General features: G+C 53.4%; 1 protein-coding gene across 1 annotated transcript; it reads left to right on the forward strand.

Annotated features, from left to right (window-relative positions):
• The first annotated feature begins 1,321 nt into the window (after positions 1 to 1,321).
• MFSD4A (major facilitator superfamily domain containing 4A) lies at positions 1,322 to 17,039 on the forward strand. The gene is made up of 10 exons (XM_006094833.3): positions 1,322 to 1,378; positions 2,230 to 2,493; positions 3,059 to 3,319; positions 6,403 to 6,571; positions 6,979 to 7,094; positions 8,323 to 8,496; positions 10,436 to 10,583; positions 14,210 to 14,280; positions 15,413 to 15,533; positions 16,859 to 17,039. Exons 1-10 carry the CDS (start codon positions 1,322 to 1,324, stop codon positions 16,915 to 16,917), a joined length of 1,440 nt encoding a protein of 479 aa, XP_006094895.2. The 3' UTR covers positions 16,918 to 17,039.
• The last annotated feature ends 7,686 nt before the right edge of the window (positions 17,040 to 24,725 follow it).

Genomic DNA, 24,725 nt, shown 5'->3' on the forward strand with positions numbered 1-24,725 from the left:
CGCCCCCTACACTCCCACATCAGCCTCCCAGTCTCCCGTGCTTTCTCCGCGCCATCCTGTGCGCTGGGATGAGACAGGCCTTCCCCTCTCCTCCCATTTCACCAGCCGCATCCAGCACCTTCTCAGGGCCGAGCTCAGGGCTGGGCACGGGGTCCCACAGTGAACAGGTGGCAGCAGATGCCTGGGCGGTGGGAGGAGGCGGGCGATGAGGCCAGCCGTGCCTCTGGAGCTCCCATCACACCAGCAGAGGGACCCTGGGGCTCATGTTCCAGCAACTGTAGCTGCAGGCTCCCTCATGCTCCCTGCTGGCCACCCCCTCCACCTGGCTGGGACTGTGGCCCAACACCAGCCTTCCAGCCTTACACACACACACACACACACACACACACACACACATGCGCACACATGCAGGCACACACACAACACACATATGCACGCACACACACACATGCACGTGTGCCCTCCTCCAAGGACGTGGAGCATGGCATGGAAGACCTGGGGTTAAGTCCAGGCTCTGTCAGCTACTTTCTCGGCCTTTCTCAGCCTCAGTTTACTTTGGGTCAACAATTGCAAAGTCTACCTCCCAGCATGGTCATGTGCAGGTGCCTTGGACCCTGAAGTGTTGGTCGTTGTCGTGTAAACTTTCTCCCGCGCCCCATCTCCTTCCCGTTCCCGTCGCGGCCGGCCCTGGACCTGCCCCAGGACTGAGTGCTGAGGCTCACTCAGGGATCGGGGCAGGTGCCATGTGCCAGCTCTTCAGGAGCGCTCCTGTGCCCGGGCACCTGTGCTTTCCCCGAGTGGGGAGTGAGTGGTGGGGCTGTCACCGCTGTGTCCTGGGTCAGCGCAGGGGACATTTGAAGGAGAGAGGGGCCCTCTTGGGGTCCCTGAAGTCGGGCCAGCCAGGAGGGTGCAACATCTGGGCTCCTTAAACATCTGTGTAGGGGAGAGAGGGGGAGGGAGAGCTGGTACGAAAGTCCTGTGTTTTTAGTGCCCCGAGGAGGTGTGGGCACCACCTGTATTGGCGTCAGAGGTAGGGGAGCCGCAGCCATCAGGTTGCCGGAAGCAGAAGCTCAGTGAGCGCCCAGGCTGCCAGCGCTGGGGGCCCACAGAGCAGGGCTGGCGGGGCAGGGACAGGGGCATCCCTATTTTCCTCACAGTGGCCAGGGTGAGCGAGCTTTCCCACGCCCCTCACACAGCTCGGAGTGGGAACAGGCAGGGGTCATGGTCAGTAATCTGTCAGGCAGATCAGCCTGGAAACAAGAAAGAGAAAATAACGGACTATTGCGGTCAGCCAAGCCCTCTGATAACGGATTAATCAAAGATGAGAGCTGAGCGCCAGGGTGCAGAGGCCAGACCCTCCGGGGAAGGCAAGGTCGGGGTGAGGAGGGGCGAGTTTCGCTTTTCTTCAGCGTGCTGCCGATTCAGACACATCTCGCCACGTGCCCTGCCCCTTCCCACGCTCAGCCGCCACAGAGGCTGGCTGGGGCTCCCCAACTCTTCCTAAGTCGAGAAGTTTCTCCACAACTTCTTCTTTCCAGAACATCTTCTGCCCAGTCTCCTTCCTCCCCACATTAGCCTGGCAGGCTGGTCCCAGAAAATACCAGGCTTCCTTCCTTCCTCTGAGAGTGCTTATCAGGCAGGGTGTACGGAAAAGACCTGGACAGAGCCTTAGGCGCCCCATTCATTCCCTCGCTCACCCATTCATTCCCTCGCTCACCCATTCATTCCCTCGCTCACCCATTCATTCATTCATTCCCTTGCTCATCCATTCATTCCCTCTCGGGGACAGGCCCTCCGCCGGCTGTGGTGGGCTCCTCCAGGGGATGCCTCTCAATGGGGGTGTCCACAGAGCCCCCATCCAGATACTGGCCAGATACAGGGCCCAACAGCTCTGCCCATCGAGGGGGTTACCAAGTCGCCCCGACACCTCGCTGTGGGCCTTGGGCTCAGGGAACTGTGCTTCATGCATGTGGCCCAGTTCCCTTGAAATCCTCAAACCAGACTCCCCTCTAGTCACTTTCAGGTAAACAATATAAACTTGCTTGTAAGTAAAATAATAGCAGCTACACTCTGTTAAGGCCCATCGTGTCCCCACACATACTCTCCGAGTCCTCACAACACGGCCCCTGAGGGGGCTGCTCTCAGACTTGGGCTCGTTAAACATCTTGCCCGCAGCCCAGAGCCAGTAAGTGACAGAGCCTCTTCCCAGCGTCCTTCCCCTTTCGCCAGCGTGTGGGGGGCCGGCCCCGCGGGCTCCGGGCCCCTCCACTGACCGCGCCCCTCCCTGACCGCAGCCTGGCCCAGTCGCTGTGGGCCCTCTTCACCTCCTCGCTGACCATCTCCCTGGTGTTCGCCGTCATCCCCTTCTGCCGCAACGTGAAGGTGCTGGCCTCCGTCATGGCGCTGGCGGGCCTGGCCATGGGCTGCATTGACACCGTGGCCAACATGCAGCTGGTGAGGGTCTACCAGAAGGACTCGGCCATCTTCCTCCAGGTGAGCCCACGCGGGCACGAGCTGGGGGCGGGGAGGGGCCTGTCCCTCTGCCCGTCTCTCCCAGCCCCTCTGCCCGGGCCTCAGGGTGCTGATGCAGGAACAGCACCAGGGGCACAGTTCAGTGTCTCTGGGCGTAGCACTGGCCCTGCCTGCAGGGCGCTCACGGGAGTCTGAGCGCTAAGCAGAGAGTTTGTTGTCACTGGGAAGTGGCGTGACAGGGGGGCTGTTTTCCTCCTGTCTCCTTCCCCCTCGCTGCATTTCTGTTTCCTCATCCTCCAGTTACCGGGACTCCAGCCCAGCCCTTCCCTTCACTAGCCCTCCTCCCTTTGGTGGGGCTAACATGGGAACAGTCCGCACTGGGGGTTAAGATTTGGGGAAGGAGGGAGAGCAGCCACTGTCATCATCGTCCCAGGACACGCGGGTGGCTGGGGAGCTCACTCCCTCTCCTGCCTCCCACTCCCTCGTTCCCACCTGGGCCAGGCAGGGGCTCCCAGATGGGACACAGATGCGGTGGGATATGAAGCCTGAGCCATCACCCCCCACGCTACCTCTCCTCCTTCCCCAGGTTCTCCATTTCTTTGTGGGCTTTGGGGCTCTGCTGAGCCCCCTGATCGCAGACCCCTTCCTGTCGGAGAACAGCTGCTTGCCGGCCAATAGCACGGTCAATGTCACCTCCGGCCGTCGCCTCTTCCACGCCTCCAGGGTCCTGGGCCAGCACCACGCGGGGGCCTGGCCTTGGGCCAACCAGACGCTCCCTGGGCTGTCCCCGCCGGACGGAGCAGGAACCCGCGTGTCCTACGCCTTCTGGATCATGGCCCTGATCAACGTGAGTGCCACTGGGATGGCGGGGGGGGGGGAGGGGGGGTCAGTCACAGCTGCGAGTACCAGTCCATCCCGGCTCCTGCTGAGGATGTTTCTGATTCTGAGAAACGGGTTGAGGCTGAGTGTGCCCTCGGGAAAGCAAGCGGGTGGGAGAGCTGACCCCCAGGATTTATCTGAGCACAAGGAGGGCTGCAGAAGCTCACCTCCAGGTCCTTCAGGGTGGCACCCTGTGACTGCAGTTCTCCGGGGAGATAGAGCAGGCCACAGGGTTGGCCCAGTGAAATCGGGGCCCGCCTTCAAGTCGTCGGTGACCCTGGGCCGGAGGCTGCGGGCCAGGCCGGGCCCTTCTCCGGGCTCCTCAACGGAGACTGACTACCTCACTGACTGGCTCAGGCACTGAGGCCCCTCTGAGCCCCCAGCTCACACCCCCTGCCATCAGCACAGACTCTGGTCTCTGGCTGGAAACCTCCTCGGCTGCTCTGTGACCCACGCCGGGTTCCCCCATGGTAGCTGGGCTGGGGCAGAAGGAGAGGTGGGGGGACTCCCCCACCCCAACCTCCGGCCCTGTTTGGGAGGGACTGTCAGGAGCGGCCCTGGCCCCCTGGCTTGGGCCCAGCAGGGGCTGGGAGTGCGGAGTGTTCCGGTGGCCCCTGGCCTGCTGGCTGTGGGATGGAGTCACCGTGCGGCTTGTCACTCTGACTCAGAGCTTCTCCTGCACTGAGCGGACTTGTCACCCCCAGAGGCTGCCCGGCTGCTGCTGGGACTGAGTGCTGCTGTGCAGGCAGCACTGAAAGGGGCTCTTGAGACCACCTGGTCAGCCCTCTGAGCCTCGGTGTCACACCATCACCGCTCATGCCCTGACGGGGGCCAGCAAGAGGCCAGGCCGGGCTGGAGGCCCGACTCCTAGCACAAACCTCCTACCTGCAGCCACTGCTCATTGTCCTTCCTTCTCCTTCGTAACTTCCTGTTCCCCAGAACAGAATCTCCCCCTCTTCCCCTCTCACTCCGCTCCCTGCCTTTTCTGCCGGCCCATCATTGCTTGGGAACAAGGCCGTGTTGGGCCGCGATGTCCAAGGAGACCCTGCACCGGGAAGGAGCAGTGTCAGCGCCATGTCAGCTGGGGCTCTGGGGCCAGGAGGCTGGAAGGTCCACAAAAGCCCCAGGCTTCCTCCTGCCCCCCAAGGTGCCGGCTGGGGGCGCTTTCTCCTGCCCCCCAAGGTGCAGGCTGGGAGCACTTTCTCCTGCCCCCCAAGGTGCAGGCTGGGGGTGCTTTCTCCTGCCCCCCCAAGGTGCAGGCTGGGGGCGCTTTCTCCTGCCCCCCAAGGTGCAGGCTGGGGGCGCTTTCTCCTGCCCCCCAAGGTGCAGGCTGGGGGTGCTTTCTCCTGACCCCCAAGGTGCAGGCTGGGGGCGCTTTGTTGGCTGCAGGGTTTCCGTATTTTTTCCATCGCTTTGTGTCTGAAGGTAAACAGCCCACACAGAAGAGAATGAGCCATGCGAGCGAGCATGTGGGTGATGGTGGGTGGGTGTGCGCGCACGCACACACACACACACACACGCACACGCACGCACGCACACACATGCACACATATATACACATATGCACACACACGCACGCACACATACACACACACTTATACACACGCACGCACACACACATGCACAGCCCACCTGGCACTCTCTGACTTTCAAGGTGGCTTCTTCTGGAGATGGCGTGTGTTCCTGTGGCAATGCCAGGTGTGCGTCTCCCCACCACCCGCCTCCCTGGAAGCCCCGCCTGAATGGCCCCTTCGCAGCCGTGTGCCTTGGCCCTCACTCGGCATTGGCCTTCTGCACCAGCGGCCCCGCGTGGGTTTCCTGTTCCCCCATCGGACCGGAGGGAGAGCTTCGCCACCCAGACCCGGCCTCCTGAGGGCGGGAACTGTCTCCCTCCATTCGGGCCCAATCGGTGGCTCTCGCTCTCCAGGCAGAGTCTGACCTTGGACTTATTTTTGAGGGTGGAGGGAGGCTCCCAAGGTGCCCACAGGGCGTGCCAGCACAGTCTGGCGTGCAGGTGGCTTGGAAAATGCTGGACCGAGCCAGCCTGGCTGCCGGCTGGGGAGGCTCCCTCACAGCTGCCCAGGCGCACTTTCCCTCTCCCCTCCGTCAGGCAGAGGAGCCGCGGCCTCAGGGAAACTTCCAGAGCTCCCGAGCTGCCTCTTTCCTAAGAGGAGGAACTATGTGGGAGGCGGCAGCGAGGGCAGAGGCCGGACTGGATGAGGCCCTCCTGGCAGCAGGTGGTTGGACTCGTGCAGGGCACCCGAGGGAGGTGGCGGAGGCTTCTCCGGGCTCCTCAGACAGGATACCCTCCTCCCTGCTCTGGGAGTTCGTGACGCCTGAGCGGCTCCCCTAACACTGGGCTTGGGTGTGTTGCTCGTAGCCGGCATTTTTAAATCAAAAGGAGTCCGAGTCTCTTTCCCATTTAGACACCAAGCCCCCGCGGACAGCCTCTGCCTCCTGGGGTTTAACATCACCCAGACAACCCCTGAGGTGGCGATGGCACTGGGCAGAAGCAGGGTGCCCGGGTGCCAGCCCTGCTCTGCCTGACGTCAGCTGTGTGACCCGCGCTAATGCTCGCTGGGCCTCTAGCTCGCCTCTCAGGTCTCTTCCAGTTCTAAAGGGTTCTGACTAAGTGATAACTTTGAGCCTCACTGGCCCCATCTGGAAAATGGGGATGGTAACCCCCCCAGCACGGTTCATAGAGCCGAGATGAACCAAAGCAGAACTTCTTTGGAAATGAGTTTAGCTCTGGCACCTCTCCTGGCCAGCAGAGGCCGGTGCGAGTCTACGCTTTGCAGGTGGCACATACCTGTCTTTTCAGGGAAACAGGGGCAGTCCAGGTTGGGCAGCAATTCCACCAAGCCTGCGCGGGGTCGAGGCTGCGTTCGCTGGGGGCGCCTCTTAGGTGGGCACCCTTGGAAAAGAGCTGTCTTCTCCCAGGACCGCGCAGACCTGCGCCCCACGACCGTGCGGGCGAACGCAGTGGGCCAGGCGTGGGAAGGGGGGAGCCTGGCGGGAACAGGGCTCTCCTGACCCTCTGCCCACCCCCAGCTCCCGGTGCCCATGGCTGTGCTGTATCTGCTGTCCAAAGAGCGGCTGCTGACCTGCTGCCCGCAGAGGAGGCCGCTGCTCCTGTCTGCAGATGAGCTCGCCCTGGAGACACAGCCTCCCGAGAAGGAAGCCGCTTCCTCGCTGCCCCCAAAGGTTCAGTCACACCCAGGTGGGGGCTCTCACGGACCTTCATGTCACAGCCCCACACCGAGGCTCCTCCGGTAACCCCTCCCCCAGAGGGTGACCGTAGGTCACAGGCGATAGAGGTTGGAAAAGAACCTTGGCGCCAATGGTCTCATGAGGCAGGAGATGGAGCAGCCTGGCCAAGGGAACCAGGAAGGCAGACTTCCAGCTCCAACCTTGCTGTGTGACCTTGGGCAAGTTACTTGACCTCTCTGAGCCTTGCTTCCACCAGGACTGAGAGGTGGCCAGGGGCTGATTCTAACAGATGGTTGGTTGAAGCTAGAGAAGGTAGGAGGCCGTAGGTGGTCCTCCATGCCGCCAGCCACGTCCCCTGGGCACGCAGAGGCACGGGGCGGGAGCAAGGCTCAGCCCTGCTCTTCTCGTCTCATCCAGTGCACGAGGACCTGTTCAGCTGCTGCCGGAGGAGGAACTTCAGAGGAGCCCCTTACTCCTTCTTCGCCATCCATGTCACAGCTGCCCTGGTCCTGTTCATGACCGACGGGATGACGGTGAGCCTGCCCCCGGGGCACCCCTTCCTGGGGACCCCCCGCCCGAGACTCCAATCTGGGGATGGCAAGAGAAGGAGAGAGGCATCAAGGTTTCCTAGAGCCCTCACCTGTAGTTCAGTCGATCCAAAACTTCAAACTGAATAGAAGTTCTGGGGTGGCTGTTTCCAGAATTGCTCACAGCCCCTTGGTACTACGGTCTTCTGTCCCAGCCAATGGTTTACATGTTCGTTAACTCTGGAGAGAGGGGCCTATGGGTTTGTTACTAAGTGCAGGCCACCCCGAGTTTTTTTTTTTTAACATATTTTATTGATTTTTTACAGAGAGGAAGGGAGAGGGATAGAGAGTTAGAAACATCGATGAGAGAGAAACATCGATCAGCTGCCTCCTGCATACCCCCTACTGGGGATGTGCCCGCAACCAAGGCACATGCCCTTGACCGGAATCAAACCTGGGACCCTTGAGTCTGCAGGCCGGCGCTCTATCCACTGACCCAAACCGGCCAGGGCCCACCCCGAGTTTTTTAAAGGGGCAGAGCCCTGTTCCGCCAAGCAGAGGTCATACCAGGTGAACTCAGCGGCACTCTGCTCCCTGGAATACATCCCGCACCTGGGCTCCTTCGCCACGTCGCACAAACCAGCCACAGATATCGGGGCGGGGCCCAGCGGTTCAGTCTGCTGGTGACCTCTGTCACACCACATAATGCCTTTTTCTAGAAATCTCTAAGGGTTAGATTAGGATGGTGTGAATGGCCGATTCACTGATGGCCACATGAGGGGCTCTCCAGAGAGAAAGCCCGCACCCTCGGCGACCTGGCGGAAGGTGCTCGTGTCGGCCGGCGCTGGTTGACTTCCAACTCGCAGTGTGACCTCCTCCACCCTCTCATCTGTAAAATGAGATGCTGGTACACACACTCTTCAGCAAACGTCCTTCAACAAAAAGCTTTCTGTGGAATCAGGACAAATAAGACACGTAGTGGGACCCGGATCTGGTGAGGGGCCACGGAGCTCCCGCACCGCCCTGGACCCAGAGGCCAGCGCAGGTGCAGCCGGGAGCCGTGGCGCCCAGGGTCTGTCCTCCGCTCCGGCCTGTGTGCACTGTGTGATCTTGGCCCCAAGCCCACCCTTTGTGGAGCAGGAGGGTCCCCCGACACCTGCCCGGCCAGGGCTTCGTTTCCCTGGGGTCTGGTCTGGCCGCGCTGCGGGTGTGCTCAGCGGGCCCGTCTCCACAGGGCGCGTATTCCACCTTCGTGTACAGCTATGCCGTGGAGAAGCCCATGTCGATGGGACACAGGATGGCTGGCTACCTCCCCAGCCTCTTCTGGGGCTTCATCACCCTGGGTCAGCTCGTCTCCATCCCCATCTCCTCCCGCGTGAGGCCGGCCACCATGGTTTTCATCAATGTGGTGAGTGGCCTCCTCTTACTTCCTGGAGCCTCAGGAGAAGCATTCACTCCTGGCCCTACCACCGCCCCAGGCCTTTGCTCAGGACTGAACTCTGCCAATGGGGTGCGATGTCGGGGGAGAGGGAGGGGGAGATGCTGGTGAAGAAGGGTGGAGATCCAGGAGGTGGAGCCTACCCTTGTGCCCTTGCCCTCCCCCCATCTGTACTCCGACAGGGAAGGAGGCGATTCCTGTTGTGTGTGGGTAGGTCCCAGCTGACAACCTGCCTGCAAGGGAAGCAGGTTCTGGCGTTGGTCCTCCGTGTCCACCTTGGTGCCCAGCTGGCAGAGCCTGTGACCAGTGGAAGCCAGGGGACCCCGGGCCTTCAGAATCACCCTCTCCGGGCTGGAACCTGGCATTTGCATTTTGAAACTCTCCCAGGTGGTTCTCTAGCAGCCAGGCTGGCATGTGGGCTGCCGTCCAGGAACTGGTCTGCCCAGGAGGCGGGAGGTCGGAGCCTGAGTGATGGGTCTTAGCTTTCACCCTGAAATGTATCTCTGGCACCACCTATGACCAAGGGTCCGGATTCCAGATTCCAGAAAGGTCTCCACCCAACCTCCTGGAAGGGCTGGACTTACCTCCATAACACCCCTGTGCAGAGGAGGGGCACACGGCCTGTTCAAACCCCCAGGGACTGGGAACTCACTCCCTGCCCTCGTAGCCCCATTTGTTGTCAGAAAGTCGAGTTTCTAGCAGAGGGTTAGGAAATACTGTTGGGGCTACACAGACCAAACATGATGAGTCCCAAGAAAGGTTTTGGATTTGCCTTGTCCTGGTTTATGACCTTCCAGAAAGAAATTTCCCATCATCCAGCTCCACAAATACCTCTGTGCCTGGACTCACACCCGTCCCTCCAGCACGACCTTGAACCCGCAATCCAGGCACGTGCCCTGACCCAGAACCCAGCCGGTGACCTCCTGGTGCCTGGGCTGATGCTCAACCACTGAGCCACACCAGCTGGGCCCAGATGCACTTTGTATAGACATTAGCCGATATTGACAAACACATTTTTTATTTTTTTAAATATATTTTTATTGATTTCAGAGAAGAAGGGAGGAGGGGAGAGAGATAGAAACATCAATGAAGAATCATTGATCGGCTGCCTCCTGCATGGCCCACACTGGGGATTGAGCCCGCAACACAGGCATGTGCCCTTGACCGGAATGGAACCTGGGACCCTTCAGTTCACAGGCCGATGCTCTATCCACTGAGCCAAACCAGCCAGGGCGACAAACACATTTTTAAAAGGAATTTTAAAGGGTTGTTTTACCAAAAACATTCCCATGGGGCAGTCCCCTGACTGAACTAGAAAGATTGCTGGTCCCCTGGCCCATCGCAGGGGCTACCATCTGCCGGTGGAGTCTGAGCCGAATCTGGGGGGAGCCACGCTGACCATCTCTGGGAGTCCTGTCGGGATTCCTGGACGCTGGGGGTCCTGCAGCCACCACCACTCTCCTGCGACTGGGGCTTCCTCCGTGAGCTCCGGGCCTTTAAGGAAGCAGCAGTTCCTCTTCGTGGGGAGTGTGACCCCGCCTCTAGCTGCAGGCACAGAGCTAATGACTTGGATGGAGTTCCCTGTGTTTACAGGCAGGGCCTTGGGGGCAGTCAGGACCCCTCACCAAGCACTTGTTGAGTGTGTGTGGTGGGCCAGTTGTTGGCGATGGCTGGCGGGGGGGGGGGGGGGGGGGGGGCAGGGGGGGCGCACCTTCTCCCGGCCTCACGTTCTCTGGGCTGGGTTGGCAGCCAGGACTGCGGAAGGTGCAGTCCCCACCTCTTCCACAGGGTGGCACACTGGTCACAGCGCTGTTCCTCACGCCTGAGTGTCCGACTCCTGCGGGTTTTTCTCTCTGATGGACACGCAGCCTTTCCCAGTTTCTAACCACCTCCGTCACCGCCGTGACAGGTCGGCGTGGTGGTGACACACCTGGTGCTTCTCGCTTTCTCCTACAACGTCATCTTCCTGTTCGCGGGCACCGCCTGCCTGGGCCTGTTCCTCAGCAGCACCTTCCCCAGCCTGCTGGCCCACACGGAGGACATCCTGCAGTACAAGGGTGAGTGTGCACGTGTGCAGGGCGGGCGCTCCCTCTGGCCGGCGCCGCCTCCCGCCCTCCCCGTCTCCTGCGATGCTCCTGGCTGGTGGGAACAGGTTCTGATCCAGGTGGCTCCCACTTCAACAGGATACCTCAGTGTGTGATTTCAGGCCTCAGAGAAGCAGTACGTTCCTCTCGCCCACTTCCTTTTCCCCGGAGTGATCTCTGCTGACCCACAGTTGGCGTGTTGTGTGACATGCGTGGACATTCCAAGTAGCACAGAAGTCACAGCCTAGGAGAGGGGTTTTACACCTCAGCAGTCATAGTGGCCCCTTGCTGGTTCCCGTGGATACTGCTCCAGACACAGAGGCTTGGAGCCAGCACCCACAGCTGCTGTGGGTTGTGACGCTGCTTCTTTGATGTCAGAAACCTCGAATTCTCTTCCCTAGTTTCCTTCTCTTTCTGTAGCCTCTCAAATGCAGGTGGCAGAAATCTTTCGTAAAACAAGTTCATTGAAAATAGTTGTGTTTCAAACAGTTAACGTTACCTTTAGAACAGCGGTTGCCAACTGGTGGTCCGTGAGGTCCGAAAGGTTGGCGACCACTGCTTTAGAAGTAACTGGAGATGCCTGCCTAGACCAGTGGTTCTCAGCCTTGGCTGATTTCTGGGCCTCACCCTCCAGAAATTCTGTTTCTTTGTTATGGGGTGGGGCCACAACATTAGTAACAAACAGAATTTCCAGAGGATGAGGCCCAGAAATCAGGATTTTAAAAAGATTCCCAGGTAATTCTAATGTGCAGCCAAGGTTGAGAACCACTGCTCTAGGCCTAGAGTGTCGGAAAAGCAGCATTAAAGATGGGTGGTTTCTTTAGAGGAGGAAGGGGGGAAATTGGTGTATTGGGGAGGTGACGGCAGGGGAGGGGGGTCAGAGCAATTAGAGCTGCACCCAGCTTCGTCCCATAGCAATGAGACAGGAGACCTGCATCCTTGAAATCTAAGGATAATCCCCAAACCTCAAGCGAGTAAATGAAGTCGGGAGATAATGGTGATGTATGTCACACTATATCCCACAGTTTTAAGTGACCAACAGATGTTAGCGTTTAACAGGAGTAACAGCGAGTGATAGTGGTGGGTTCTGCCTGCAAATGGTCACTCAGACCCATCTTCTCTTCATCTCTCCCCACCCTGCCTTAGCTCGGGCTCCATCACTTACCTGCTAGGACTCTAGCAGCACCCAGCACCCAGCTTTCCCCGGTGTCTGATCACCTCCTTCGCTGCCTTGGCAGGTCTTGGCGTGTCTCCTTGCCTTCACCTTTGCCCCCATCAGAGGTTCAGTGCTGGTTCCCCATGAGAATCACCTGGAGCGCTTGTTACAAAACCCAGTGCCTGGGCTTCCGCTGCACCAAGTCTGATGTCACTGGTCGGGAGCTGCTGGGTGATTCTAACGGGGAGCCAGGGCGAGGGCCACTCACTCACGCAGCCGTCCCCGGAGCTGCCACAGGGGGCTGCCTCCACAGCTGGCCCTGGCCTTCCTGTCTTCCCGTGGGCTCTCTTCCTTTCCCCGTCCTTCTCCCACCCTGCTCCCCCTCAGAGCTGGCATTCCAGCCGGCTCCTCCCTGACAGCACATGAATCCTCAGCATGGAAAGCCTTCGACTCCGTCCCTCCCGGAAGCTTCCCTGATCCCCTCTGAAAAGGTACCCCCTCCTCTGCTTCTCATGTTTGATCCCCTCAAGGCTTTTGTACCGAGTTACTGCATCTTCTCCTTGACAACACACTCCCCATGGGCACCAGCAAGGGACAAGGGCCGGGGCGAGGGCTGTGAGGTCATCAGCAGACCCGGGTATCCGTCTGGCCTGCCTCTCTGGCTTTGTGGCCGTGTGATTCGATTTCTTTCCCCGCTCCGAGCCTCCGTTTTCTCATCTGAAAAGTGGGGATGCCAATGCTTCCCTGTGAGGTTTTGTGCGTTAGAGGAAATGTAAAGCTCTTGACTCAGCCGCTTAACTGGCTCCCAGGTACCCAATATATATATGTTAACGCTAATTATTCATCGGTGTTTATCACAGTACTTGATGCTCAGAAGGTACTGGAAGGTTTTTGAATGAGTGGAACAGACAGTGGGTGCCACTGGGATTCAGAGAAGCGAGTGACCAGTGTTAAATCTCGAGGTAGCTTCATGGAAGAGATGGGACGTGAGCTGGCCCGGAGTTCGGAAAGGCGGAAGGAAAAAGGAAAGGCATCCGGGGAAGGGTGGGGCGGGGCAGTGGCCAGTGTGAGAGCAAAGGCACAGAGACAGGAGGAAATGATCTGCTTGATTCAAAAAACACTGTGTCTACCGTCCGTCCGTCCGTGGGCCACTGTGCGATGATAAGCAGTGATGTATCCACTGCACTAACAGCCAAGGCCCGTCCTCTCTCAGGGGCTTAACCCCAGTGGGCGAGGCTGCCCAGGAGACAGACGGGGGGGGGGGGCAGGGACATGAGACGGATGAGGGGGCTGAGGACGCACAGAGGAGCAGCAAACCCAGGTTGAGGGATGGGATGAGAGAACAGAAGGAAATCCAAGCAGGACTGGAAGCTGAGGAGGAGGAGGAGGAGGAGGAGGGAGAGGAGGAGGGGAGATGATGCATGTGTGGGACCAGGGGGTGAGTGTGAGGTTCTCCGGGCTGCAGGGCAGCCTGCCAGCAGGGAGTGTGAGCTGAGTCTGCGCTCTCAATAGGCACAGGTTGAAAAGGGCCCTGGCAACCCCGGCCCGGCGCTCGGACTGGATCCTGAGGCAGCGCTGGAGGGTTTCAGCAGGGAGCTGGCCTGGCTTCGGGGGTTTGCCGTGTCCAGGGCTGTGCTAAGCACTCCGTGCCTCGCACCGGCGTGACCCACGCACCAGCCCTGTGACGCCCATTTCACAGAAGGAAACCGAGGCCCAGAAAAGGGAGAGAACTTGCCTCAGGTCACAGAGCTGCAGGGGACACGGCGGGGTGTGGGCCAGGCTGACTCTGAAGTGTGGGCTCTGAAAGTCGGTGCCAGGCTGGTGAGCGGGGCACTGGTTGGGGCAGTGCCAGGGCGTCAGGACACCCTTCTGCCCAGAGTGGAGGCGGCCTGGGGTCAGGTCTGTCGGGAAGGGGGGGCGGGCACATTGGGAAGGGCCCTGAATGCCAGGCTAAGCACCTTGGAATTCACCAAGGAGACAAGGGTGAACCGTTGAAGGTCTCAGAACGGGAAGGGTCGTAATGACGGCAGGACCTGAGCATCCCCAAAGCCCGGTGAAGAGCTCAAGTCTGGCCCTGGCTGGTTTGGCTCAGTGGATAGAGCATCAGCCTGCGGACTGAAGGGTTCCAGGTTCCATTCTGGTCAAGGGCACATGCCTGGGTTGCGGGCTTGATCCCCAGTCGGGGACGTGCAGGAGGCAACCAATCCATGATTCTCATCATTGATGTTTCTCTCTCTCTCTCCCTCTCCCTTCCTCTCTGAGATCAATAAAAACATATTTAAAAAAAAAAAAAAGAGCTAAAGTCTGAGAAGCCTTAGGAATGGCAAGGAGTCCTCCTAGGCAGCCATGCTGCTTCCCGGACACCTCCCAGAGTAACCCGGAACACGCCAGCTGCCTCTGTCTAACTTGTTCTCACTAAACCAAGCCCTTCTCTTTTGGGTAGGCTGTGCGACCACGGTGCTGGTGACAGGGGCAGGACTTGGCGAGATGTCCCTCCAGATGCTGGTTGGCTGGGTAAGTGGAAAACTCTGGGGGCGGGGGAGGAGCACTTGGGGTGCGCTCCTTCAGCAGGTGGGAGGGCAAGCGGGCCCACTCGGTGCTACCTGCCTCCGTTGCTGAGCCAGCCCTGGAAGCTGAACCTCCAAATGGGGAACCTGGAGCTGGGAAGGGATGCAAGAGGCCAAGGCAAACACAAGTCATGTCTGGGAGCAGGGCCAGGGGGCCCCGTGGGAACGTTTAGCTCCCGGGCCTGGGATGGATTGCGCTGCAGAGTTCTTTGTCCATCGCTTCTCAACCGGCCACTCCCTCAGCCTGCCTCTCGGAGCCTCTGGCCACCTACAAAGGGCCCAGCTTTCCTGCCCGGACCCTGCCCTGGCCCTGGGCCGGCTCTCAGTTCTTGTCCCACACCCACCGTGCATGTGTTCACCAGGGGAAGTAAGTCTGCTTTTTACCGAAGACTGGAGTGTAGACATCGTCACCCCCTTTCTGCAGCGGAGGGTACTGTAGCCCAGATCAACGAAGCAGCTCCCCTCAGTCTCACACTTCTAGTGACTGTCGGGTGACTTCCAACCCAGGTCTTTCCGTCTCCAAAGTCCCTCCTCACTGCTCCCCTGCCCTCTGCTCTGGCCTGCCGGGCGGGGAAGAGCTGCATCGTACAGGGCCCTCTGCGTGCAGACGAGGGGGCTTAGATGGGCTTCAGTGTGGTCTCGGGAGGCTACGGAGGAAACTGGTGCTAATTGCTGAAGTTGGTGGTGGGCCCATGGGCATTCCACATGCAACTTTGACGTGTGTGTGTGTATCTGCGTATCTGCAAAGCTCTGGTCAGGCCTCGTGGGGAGAGGAACACCTAGTGTGACTGGAGTTTTAAGGAAGACAGGGACGTTATTCAGAAGGTTCCAGGCACAGAGCTGAAAGGGACTGCCGGGGTCCCCGGGCCCAGCCCCTGCCGTGGAGGATTTCTGTCGCCTCCAGAAACATGACCTTGAAACGAGGCCAACATGTTCCTGCTGCCCACGTTCCTGTCTATCAGTGTGACCGTCCCCGGCTTGGCTAGAAAACCCGCCGAGGGCCCCAGCAGGCCGCTTCCGCCCATACAGCTTCGTGTGAGGTTTCGATGGCCCCTGTCTCTGTGTTTCCCCTTTGGCAGGTATTCCAGGCTCGGGGCAGCTACAGCTTCCTGGTCTGCGGCGTGATCTTTGCCTGCTTGGCTTTTACCTTCTACATCTTGCTCCTGTTTTTCCACAGGATGCACCCTGGACTCTCATCAGGTAGGGAAAGGAGCCGTGTCTGCACAAGGGGAGGAAAACAGAGGGGGGAGGACGTGGGAGATGCTCTGGACCTCAGCACGCCACCAGGGCTGTTCTGGTCCAAGAAAAATGCAAGGAAATGTTTACTTTTCCACAGCTTCCTCTCCCCTCTTCCTGCTTTGCCAGGCGATTGTCTGCGCTGCGAGCAATGAGGGGCTGGCTCATGGTTTCTCTACTAGGAGAGGGGCATGGACGTGAACTTGGCTTCCTGCATCCCACGGGCCTCAGGTCCGCGGGCCAGGTCTCTCCCGGCCTGCGCGGGGCCCTGAGCGGCAGAGCCTGCCTCCTTGGCTGGAACTCAGCCCAGCAGCCCAATTGGCCCTCTCTCTGCAGTTTAGGATTTTGACTCGAGTCCAGATCTTTTTGTCAAAAAGAAGTCCTCGGGCCAAGTGGCAAAGAAAAGCTCCTTTAGGACAGAGGCACACCTAACAGTCTCACTGCTGCAGAACCCAGGCTGGGGGAGTCCCACAGCTATTTTCATTGCCTGTGCCCTCCCCGGCCTTTCCGCCCAGAGCTCTCAACGTCCCCACAACTGCTTCAGCCGTGCATGTGGCCAGGCCCTAAGGCAGCGGTTCTCAACCTGTGGGTCGCCGACCCCTTTGGCGGTAGAACAACCCTTTCACAGGGGTCGCCTAAGACCATCCTGCATATCAGATATTTACATGACGATTCATAACAGTAGCAACATTACAGTTATGAAGTAGCCACGAAAATAATTTTATGGTTGGGTCACATGAGGAACTGTATTTAAAGGGCCAGAAGGTTGAGAACCACTGCCCTCAGGGAAGGTGCCCAGGCAGAGCCTTCGTCCTCCCCATGAAAAGCAAAGTGTGAAGGGACAGGCAGCCACAGTCCTCTGGGCAGTGGACACATGCCCGCTTTGAGCAATCAGTGTAGAAGCCCAGAAGAGCAATGGGGGGGGGGGGGGCCCAATCAGCTCTAACGACAGTCGTGCCAATAGGGGGCCGGTACCAACAGCCATCTAGTCCAGCACAGAGCCTCCCTTTAGGCCACACATTCAAGAAGTGTTTGCTGAATGTCAAATGAGTGACATTGAACAAATTCCCTAATCAAGGGAGACAAAAAGAAATACATATTCCCTAAGCCCCAGACACTAGTCTCAACAAACTGCCTCCACCAACAGTTGCCAGAACCAGTAGGTCTAACTTGGCACCTGGCTCTCTAAGGAGCCACGGGCAGCAGAGAAGCGAGGCGGGGGAAGCTCTCAGAACCAGCGCTGGCTGCAGCTGAGACGTGCTGCCTGGTTTTTGTTGTTGTTGTTGCAGCAGTTCCTCCCCAGGACAGACCATGCGGGACGGAAGGCTCCGAATGCTACCAGAGGTAGAAGTGGGGGAAGGAGGCAGGCGAATACATCGGCCTCTCGAGCACCAGCGGAGACCAGAGCGTGGAAGAAAGCTGGCCGGAAGCAGAGGCCATCGGTACCCCGGCGCCTCGGTCAGGTCTTCTCCACTAAATACTGGCGTAGAAGGAATTAAATCGCGTTCTGGTACCTGGGTCCTCCCCGGGCAAATCATTAGGATTTTACTCGGCTCGTCCAGCGACTTCCCTCCTCCCTGGGGGGACTTGGTCAGAGCTGCCCAGGATGCCGCTGGAGAGGAGGAGGAGACACACTTCACTCTACTGGCCGCCTCCTGCATGGACCACACCCCAGGTTTGAAGATCACTCTTAGATGATTTTGAAAATACAGGTTGAAATCATAAAGCTTGATGATCACTGTTCTATGTAGATCTACTTTAAGTTAATCAGAACCAACCCGTTACTCCGTGGCATGCTCCTAGGATTTATGTGCTTTTTCCTTATTCACAGTCCAGAGTCCCTCAAATTCCTGCTGCTGGTATCAGTAGCTCATCCATGATCTAAAATGGCAAAAGGAAACGTTGAATCTTGCTTTCTTCGGGACACTAATTCAGCAGTATGCTGGGCTAGCTCCTACCAGTTTATAAGAAAAAAAAAAAGGCTGATCGTTAAAATTTCATTTTGAGAGCTGTTTGTTAAATGCGGCCGTTATTACAATTTAAATGATAGAAACTTACAATTAAATTACATTAAAGACAAAGGTAATGCCTACTCAAAACTCATCACTTCCTGATTTTTCTATGTCTGTGCTCTTGGAGGAATTGATGACTGTCGTGTCTGTATTGTAGAAATACTATCACTTTCAGTGATAAGGTGTTGCTGACTCCAGGTCAGCCAGAGTGGGAGTATTTACACCACAGAAATCGGCAAAAGCTACAAAGCCTGGCTTTTCTCCCCTGGAGGTGCAGGTGTTAAACATCTGCCAGCGCACCACTGCTAGTCATCAGTGCGAACTGGTCCGGAAGTTGCCCGAGAGAATGAGATGGATGTTCTGTTTTTCTTTACTGACATTGACTAGCTTATAAAAGGTGTAGAAACGGCTCTAAGAATTTCTCAAAAACATCCAATTTAAACTTTACTTCTATAGAGAAAACAACTCTTTACAGGCATACCTCAGGGATATGGCGGGTTCAGTTCCAGACCATCGCAATAAAGCGAGTGTCACAGTAAAGTGAGTTGCAATCTTTTTGCTGGTGGAGGCTCTCGCCTTCAATTTGTTAAAAAAAAAAAAAAAAAAGGCAACACAATAAAGCAAATCACAATTAAATGAGGTATGCCTGTGTACCAATGTCAAGTTCTTGGACAAAAATGGGACTTCTGAGCAATTCAAGCTGCGCAGTATCCTGAAAGCCGTGCCTGCCCGTACAGAGCAAGTCCCATAGCTCTACACGCTCGGCGACCTGGAAAGGGGTGAGCCCTGAGACTGTAAGTCATGAGGTGGCTGTCACAGTGACTGTGTTTAGTCCACCTGCTCTTTCTGTCTGTATACACGTGTACACCTATAAAAAGTAAGTGGATCCTGATTCTCAGTAACCTGTCCAGGAACTCGGTTCGCATGCCCGACATGAGAAGGTGCGTCTGGGCCTGTAGGCGCGGCTGTGAGCAGCCAGCAGCAGGGAGTGGCACTCACATCCGCCTGCGGAGACCCCGCGCGGCGCTGGCCCCCGCTCCCCGCTGTGGCCCTGGGCAGGGACGACACGGATGCTCTTCCGGCTTCGCTGTTTTAATCTGTAAAGTGACATTTCTAGAAGGAATTACCCTACCTCAAAGGAATTCTGAAAAAATTTGGTGAATGTAATTATTCATATGCCTGACAGCTTAGAAATTGTTCATATGTTTGTTGTATGTTTATGGTAAGTCAAACAGATCCAAATTCTTTTGGAAGCTGGTGGGCTAGGGGTATAGCTTTAACTATGTCTGTAAACACTTAAAAGTATTCCATGCCAGCCAAACCTAAATGTGTAACCTAACGGTAGGGAATGGCTAACCGGGGCAAAAAGAAAACAGCTGTATTTTTCTTGTGGCTTTTTTCAAGAAAACATCCTTTTTATACAGAGTTAGAAAGAAGAATCCGTGGCTACATCTACGATGACCAAGATTAATTTGTGACTATAGAAAACAAGATTGAGACAAATTTCTTGCCTTTTCTAAAATAAAACATTTTAAATGGAATAAGTGTGTTATCTATTGTCAAGGGCAATTGATCCTTTTATATAACCCTAGAAACAAATGACCAAATGTTCCCCCAGAGACAGGTCTTTATCGTAGTGTGAGTTCGCATGGCTAATGTTTTAGAAGAAACAAGATCTTACCACACAGGCCTGAGAACCACGACTCCCTCTCACACACGATCCGGATAAGGAGAGGCGGGTGGGTGTTGATACCAGGCTGCACACTCAGTTTTCTGATCTTCTTTTTAAGAGTTCGGAGGTTCCAGGCTGCTGTGGACTTGCCGTTTCCGGATTTCCCTCTGCTACTAGACGCGGGGACGGGACCCAGCATCAGTGCGCCAGGTTCACTAACGGGAGGTATCGTGACAGGTGCTGGAGAGAATTCACTTATTCATTCAAAAGGATTTGTTGAGCACCTACTATGCTCAAGGCACTGATCTATGTGCAAAGATAGAGCAGAAAATGAGATGCCAGTCCCTGCCTCCCAGAGATTACGCTGCAGCTGAAGACATACAGACAGTGAACAGAGATAACGTGCCACAGGATGCGTGATAACGGAGGGCCACAGAGAAGAGTAAAGTAGGGAAAGGGGTGGGAGAAGGAATGTCACGCGATGGTCTGGAAGGCCTTTCTAAGGAGGTGCCGTTTGTGCAGAAACCTGAGTGATGGACAGGAGCAAGCCATCCAAGTAGCCGGGAGAGACTGCACCAGGCAGGAGACACACAAGTGCCAGGGCCTGAGGCTGCATGTGCTTGCCCGGTGAGGGCTGGAGAGGGGCCGTGTGCTCCATGCATGAGGGAGGAGAAGAGGGGCAGGAAGTAGGTGGGAGTGGAAGCGAGGGCCAGATCATAGAAACCGTGTTAGGAGTATAGATTTTTTTTTTATGTGAGTTATTAGGAGAGTTGTGAGCAGGTGAGGGGCAAGAATAAACTTGTGGACACAGGCAAGGTTACAATTGCAATAAACTGCATAGGAGATGGTGTCTAGGACATAGATGTGAGAGGAGGGAAATGAATAATCAATTCAGAAAGCCATTTTGTTAAAAATATTTACTTAAAAAAATACAGTTGTCCATATCTAGTTGCACATGTATCTATTAACATATCTATATAATTTGGGGCTTTAGTAAATTTGATACAGTGCTTAAAGCCAGTTAGCCATTTCATTATACAAAGCAAGTGCCTGTCCTTATATAAAATAGTTTTTTAATGTCATCTTTCTAATAAAATGCTTATCATCATTACAGAATTTAACAACATTTTTGCATAGAACTTGAAGTGATAGAAAAAAATAATCTGACTAGTTATTCAGAGCAATGTCTGAAGACCCACGGGGTATCAACCACACCTTTTTTCTTTGAAAAGCAGTGGATTCAAAGTGCTGGCGCATCCTCCCCTTCACCCACCTAAACTTGGGGTCCTGTTTCTCCGTCGTAAATAAATACAACTCAAGACTTAAAACAACATCCTTTGTTTCCCACAGGTTAGCTGGGGAGAGGGCAGTTTCTCTCACTCACATCAAAACTAATGATTTTAGTAAATGTTAGCAGTTGCCATCATTTTAATTGCCCTTTTTTTAAGGAAAAAGATTTAATACTTTGAAAGTCTCCCTAATATAAATTACACCGAAATTAAAACAAGTTCCTAATGACACTTGCACTTTATAGATAAGTATTCTATTTATACAAGAGTGGTGGATGCTGGGTATTATGAGGGACAGATTTCAAGAAAATAAACGAGGGGGTAAGTAATGAATGAAGTAACGGTCGTCTCAGTTGAGTTGATCAAGGTTTAAGGAAAGCACCCTGACAAGATATTACCACACATCCTAAAACTAAGACACTGACATAGAAAAACATGTTAATGCCATAACAGGTTTTCCTTCTGAATTATAGATTGGAAGTTAAAAGTTTATTATTTAACACCATTTAATTCTCAAGTGATGGCAACACTGAAGATCCAGTAGAGCTCATTTAAAAATTGTTTGTTCTTCAAAATACAAAGTTAAACATTTTATTTTTAGCCAACTTGATTACTGGGTGACTAAAGGGCATAATTTTAAAAAACTAATTTTAGTAACATTTTATTGCCTCAAACCAAAGCTAACCGGTAGCAAAATGACTGGATTGAGTTTCATATATAACCTTCCCTACCCACAAAGATAAACGAAACTGCCAGAAGGCAAAAGTGAAGAAACAGATATGACTATAATTAGAGACAATTGAATGGCCAAACGGAATAAACAGGCCGTAAGCAATAAAACATTAATTGTATTGATTTCTATCTGCATCTTAGTTTCACTGATACGGAGCAGGGACGTTCATCAAATATGCTACTTCACCACATAAGCAATGAATATAATATACATACAAAGGCCACTGGTGCTACAGCCCTCAAAAACAAAAAATATGAAATGTCTTAAACGGAACTGCATCCCCTAAATAACAGTAAACAACCATGATTAAACAGAAAAGAAACTTAAAACTGAATAGTTTACAAAGTTGAGTATAATCTACCAATTGCAAATCATCAAAAGCCATACATTTCTACCAAGCAGAATATAAAAGCTTGTAAGTTATTTAAAACATCCTAGGCCAAAGAGCACGCCTACAGAGCCTAGAAGAATGGTAATCCATTCACCCCTTCTCCAAACAGTCTTAAGTTCCAGAAAACATAAATGAGAAATAAACTTTAATTCCCTGACTCTAAACATCCATAACTTGGAATTAGACTAACAAAATAATCATTAAGTGCTTCCAGTTATTAAAAACAAAACAGTGCTAATAATGGTGCCCAAAAAAGTGCCACGTGAATTGATACCAATATTTGGCATTCCCACCCCTGAACTCCAGGCACACTGTAATGATGGCATTGGCTAGAACTCTGGCGCAGCCACAGGACACCCCCACCCCCGTCCAGAAGACCCCAGGCCTGTCCTAGCCCAGCTCATAATCCTCAGAGGGGACAAGAATCAGCATGGGCCCATATGAGATGGAAAACAAGGCAAAGCTGAAAACATTCAGCCCGAGATACTCTGAGGTTTCTAATACTTATGACGTACAGTTTAAGAGGTTAAATGAAGCTAAATACAATGTCAGAATTCCTCCACTATTATATCAATCCACGGGCAAATCGGTACTTCAGAAATATTATAGCATAATCCTCTCCTCTGAGAAACTTAGAACCCAATGTAATAAGGGTTTTACACAAAAGCAAAAGTAAATGTAGAAATTTTAAGACAGGACATCCTTATTTGCTCAATAATACATGAAATTAAGAGAACAGATTAAGATGACTTTAACATATGTCACATACGGCGCTGTAGTTCTAAAATATTGGCAAGCAATTAGTCTTTAAGGCCTATGAGCCTACGCATTTTAAAAACCTGAAATGTGCAAAGCATTGATTTTTAAAAAGTGGCAACTGCAAAGTGCGCCAATTTTTTTTAAGTTTTAGTATAAAATAGCCCAGGAGCCATCCTAGAGGATGAATAATAAATGGTTCCTCTGAAAAACAGATTCACACACACACACACACACACACACACACACACACACACACTCAGCCAATAAATCAGAATGCTTGGGAAGAAATGCTCTAGTATCTTAAATATTTAAAAATAAAATTTTAAACCTCATAAAACTTCCTGATGTATATTATACTCAAAAGACTAACGTTCAAGCGATTTACTATGTTTGATTGTATCCCTCATGAATTTCCTTGTTAAAGGTTTCATTTTAAATGATGTTAACGACAACTTGAGTTTTCTGGTTTCTAAAGAAAGCTTAAAGCCAACATTTCCCTGTCCACAGACCACTCTGGATTCCAGCTTTCATAATGGCGAAGCATGAATGGCTGCATCGAGAAACTGCTATATTCTGACAGGCTGTCAATCTATGGCGATCGATTTCCGCCTCCCCCCCCCACCCCCCCGAAAAATAGCTTGAAGAACCTGGCAGCTTCAAGTGGAATATTTATACTACATAAACAACTCACCTTTCAGATCTGCTCTGCTTACAGGTCAAAACTTGATTTTTATATATAACAGGTTCCGCCAAGTATGAGAAATGAAATCAAACCGCCTTCTTTTCTTGCTTAATACACTACCACCCACAAGATTTTCAGATCCTAAGATTAAAACATTGGCTTCGGAAAGCAGAATTCTGACCTAAGAGGAATAACAGAGCACCTTGTTGCAGGCTATGCCTGCAGCATTAAAAACAGTAACAACACATTTACTTGCTCCAAATCGAGAAGGTAACTAACAAAATACTTTCCATAGAACCCATTTTCTGGTCAGAGTACCTGCTAAAGAAACACAACTATGGTTTACCTCCACTTCACTACTATGGACTAATTAGCTTTTTGATTCCTTTTTAGAAACGATATATTCTCACACCCTCAGATAAAAGATTGCATATATCATGCGTCTTTTAACTTTTAATTCTTCAGAGCTCCAGGTTTCTGCTCAGGGACCTGCTTTGTCTCCACACCTGTTTACACACCTAAGAATGGTGCCTCAGCGCAGGCCTAGCTTTCTGGCATGGATAAGTAAAATAAATGAAGTGACACACAGAACAGACCCATCAAGAAAAGTATTTCTTCAGATGCTGAAATGTTGCAAAGAAAAAGAAAAGAAAAACTTACTAATGCAGCAGTAAAATGGAGGTTACTATGTATTTTAACATAAAGCAACTTAAAATAATTCTGAATTTATTGGTAAAATATAATACTAATAAGGCCAGAGAAGTTTGTGAGCAGACTAGTAAAATAAAAGCACATTACAGAGTTACACCTACTATGAAGGAAAAAGAGGCAATAGCCTGTCCAAAACAATTTTCATGAAGCTCTGGAAACCATCTGGTAATGGGTTACTTGGTGACTTATGAAAAAGGATGAATATGAAATTTCAGAAAGTTGATGACAAGCTCTCCTGAAAAATTCCAAATCTCCACGAGAGATTTTACATGAAAATCAGATCAGACATGTAAAGGATTTCTCTATACATACAACAAAAGCATCCACGGTTGGTTGGTTTTTTTCAAGATTAAACTGAGAAGCAATATCCTGAGTCAGTGGTCCTTAGAGTGCGTGTGGCCAGACAAGCCACCGGTGCAGCAAGAAACAGAACTTCTACTCAAGACTTACTTTTTTTTTCCTTTAGAGAGAGGAAGGGGGAGAGAAAGAGAAACATCGATGTGAGAGAAACATACTCGCCCAACCAGAGATCGAACCCACAACCTAAGTATGGGCCCTGACAGGGAATCGAACCTCCATCTTTTGGTATGCAGGACGAAGTTCCAACCAACTGAGCCACCCAGCCAGGGCCTCAAGACTTACTTTTTATGCCATCCTATTTCTATTTTTGTGTATGTCTTATGTACATATTACTTCAGTATAGCAGTATATAACTTAACAGGTACGAATTTGCAAGAGGGAATTTGTGTTCAAAAACTTTTACTGATCAAGGTGTCTGGTCAAAAAGGTTGGAGACTGCTTTGCTGAAATGCCAGTGAGTGTCTCTAAGGTGCTTAAAATTCACTAGAAACACAGAGAACTGCCTTTTAGAACTTTAGAAACATACCACAAATTCTGAGGTCAGGAT

The sequence above is a fragment of the Myotis lucifugus genome, unplaced genomic scaffold, assembly GCF_000147115.1.
Source record: "Myotis lucifugus unplaced genomic scaffold, Myoluc2.0 scaffold_145, whole genome shotgun sequence".
NCBI lineage: Eukaryota > Metazoa > Chordata > Mammalia > Chiroptera > Vespertilionidae > Myotis > Myotis lucifugus.

Excerpts from the sequence above, each read along its gene's own strand:
- MFSD4A (XM_006094833.3), top strand. The coding sequence starts at position 1,322 with ATGAGAGCTGAGCGCCAGGGTGCAGAGGCCAGACCCTCCGGGGAAGGC. Across the intron at positions 2,494-3,058 it reads ACTCGGCCATCTTCCTCCAG|GTTCTCCATTTCTTTGTGGG; the intron begins GTGAGCCCACGC and ends CTCCTTCCCCAG. Across the intron at positions 7,095-8,322 it reads TCATGACCGACGGGATGACG|GGCGCGTATTCCACCTTCGT; the intron begins GTGAGCCTGCCC and ends CCGTCTCCACAG.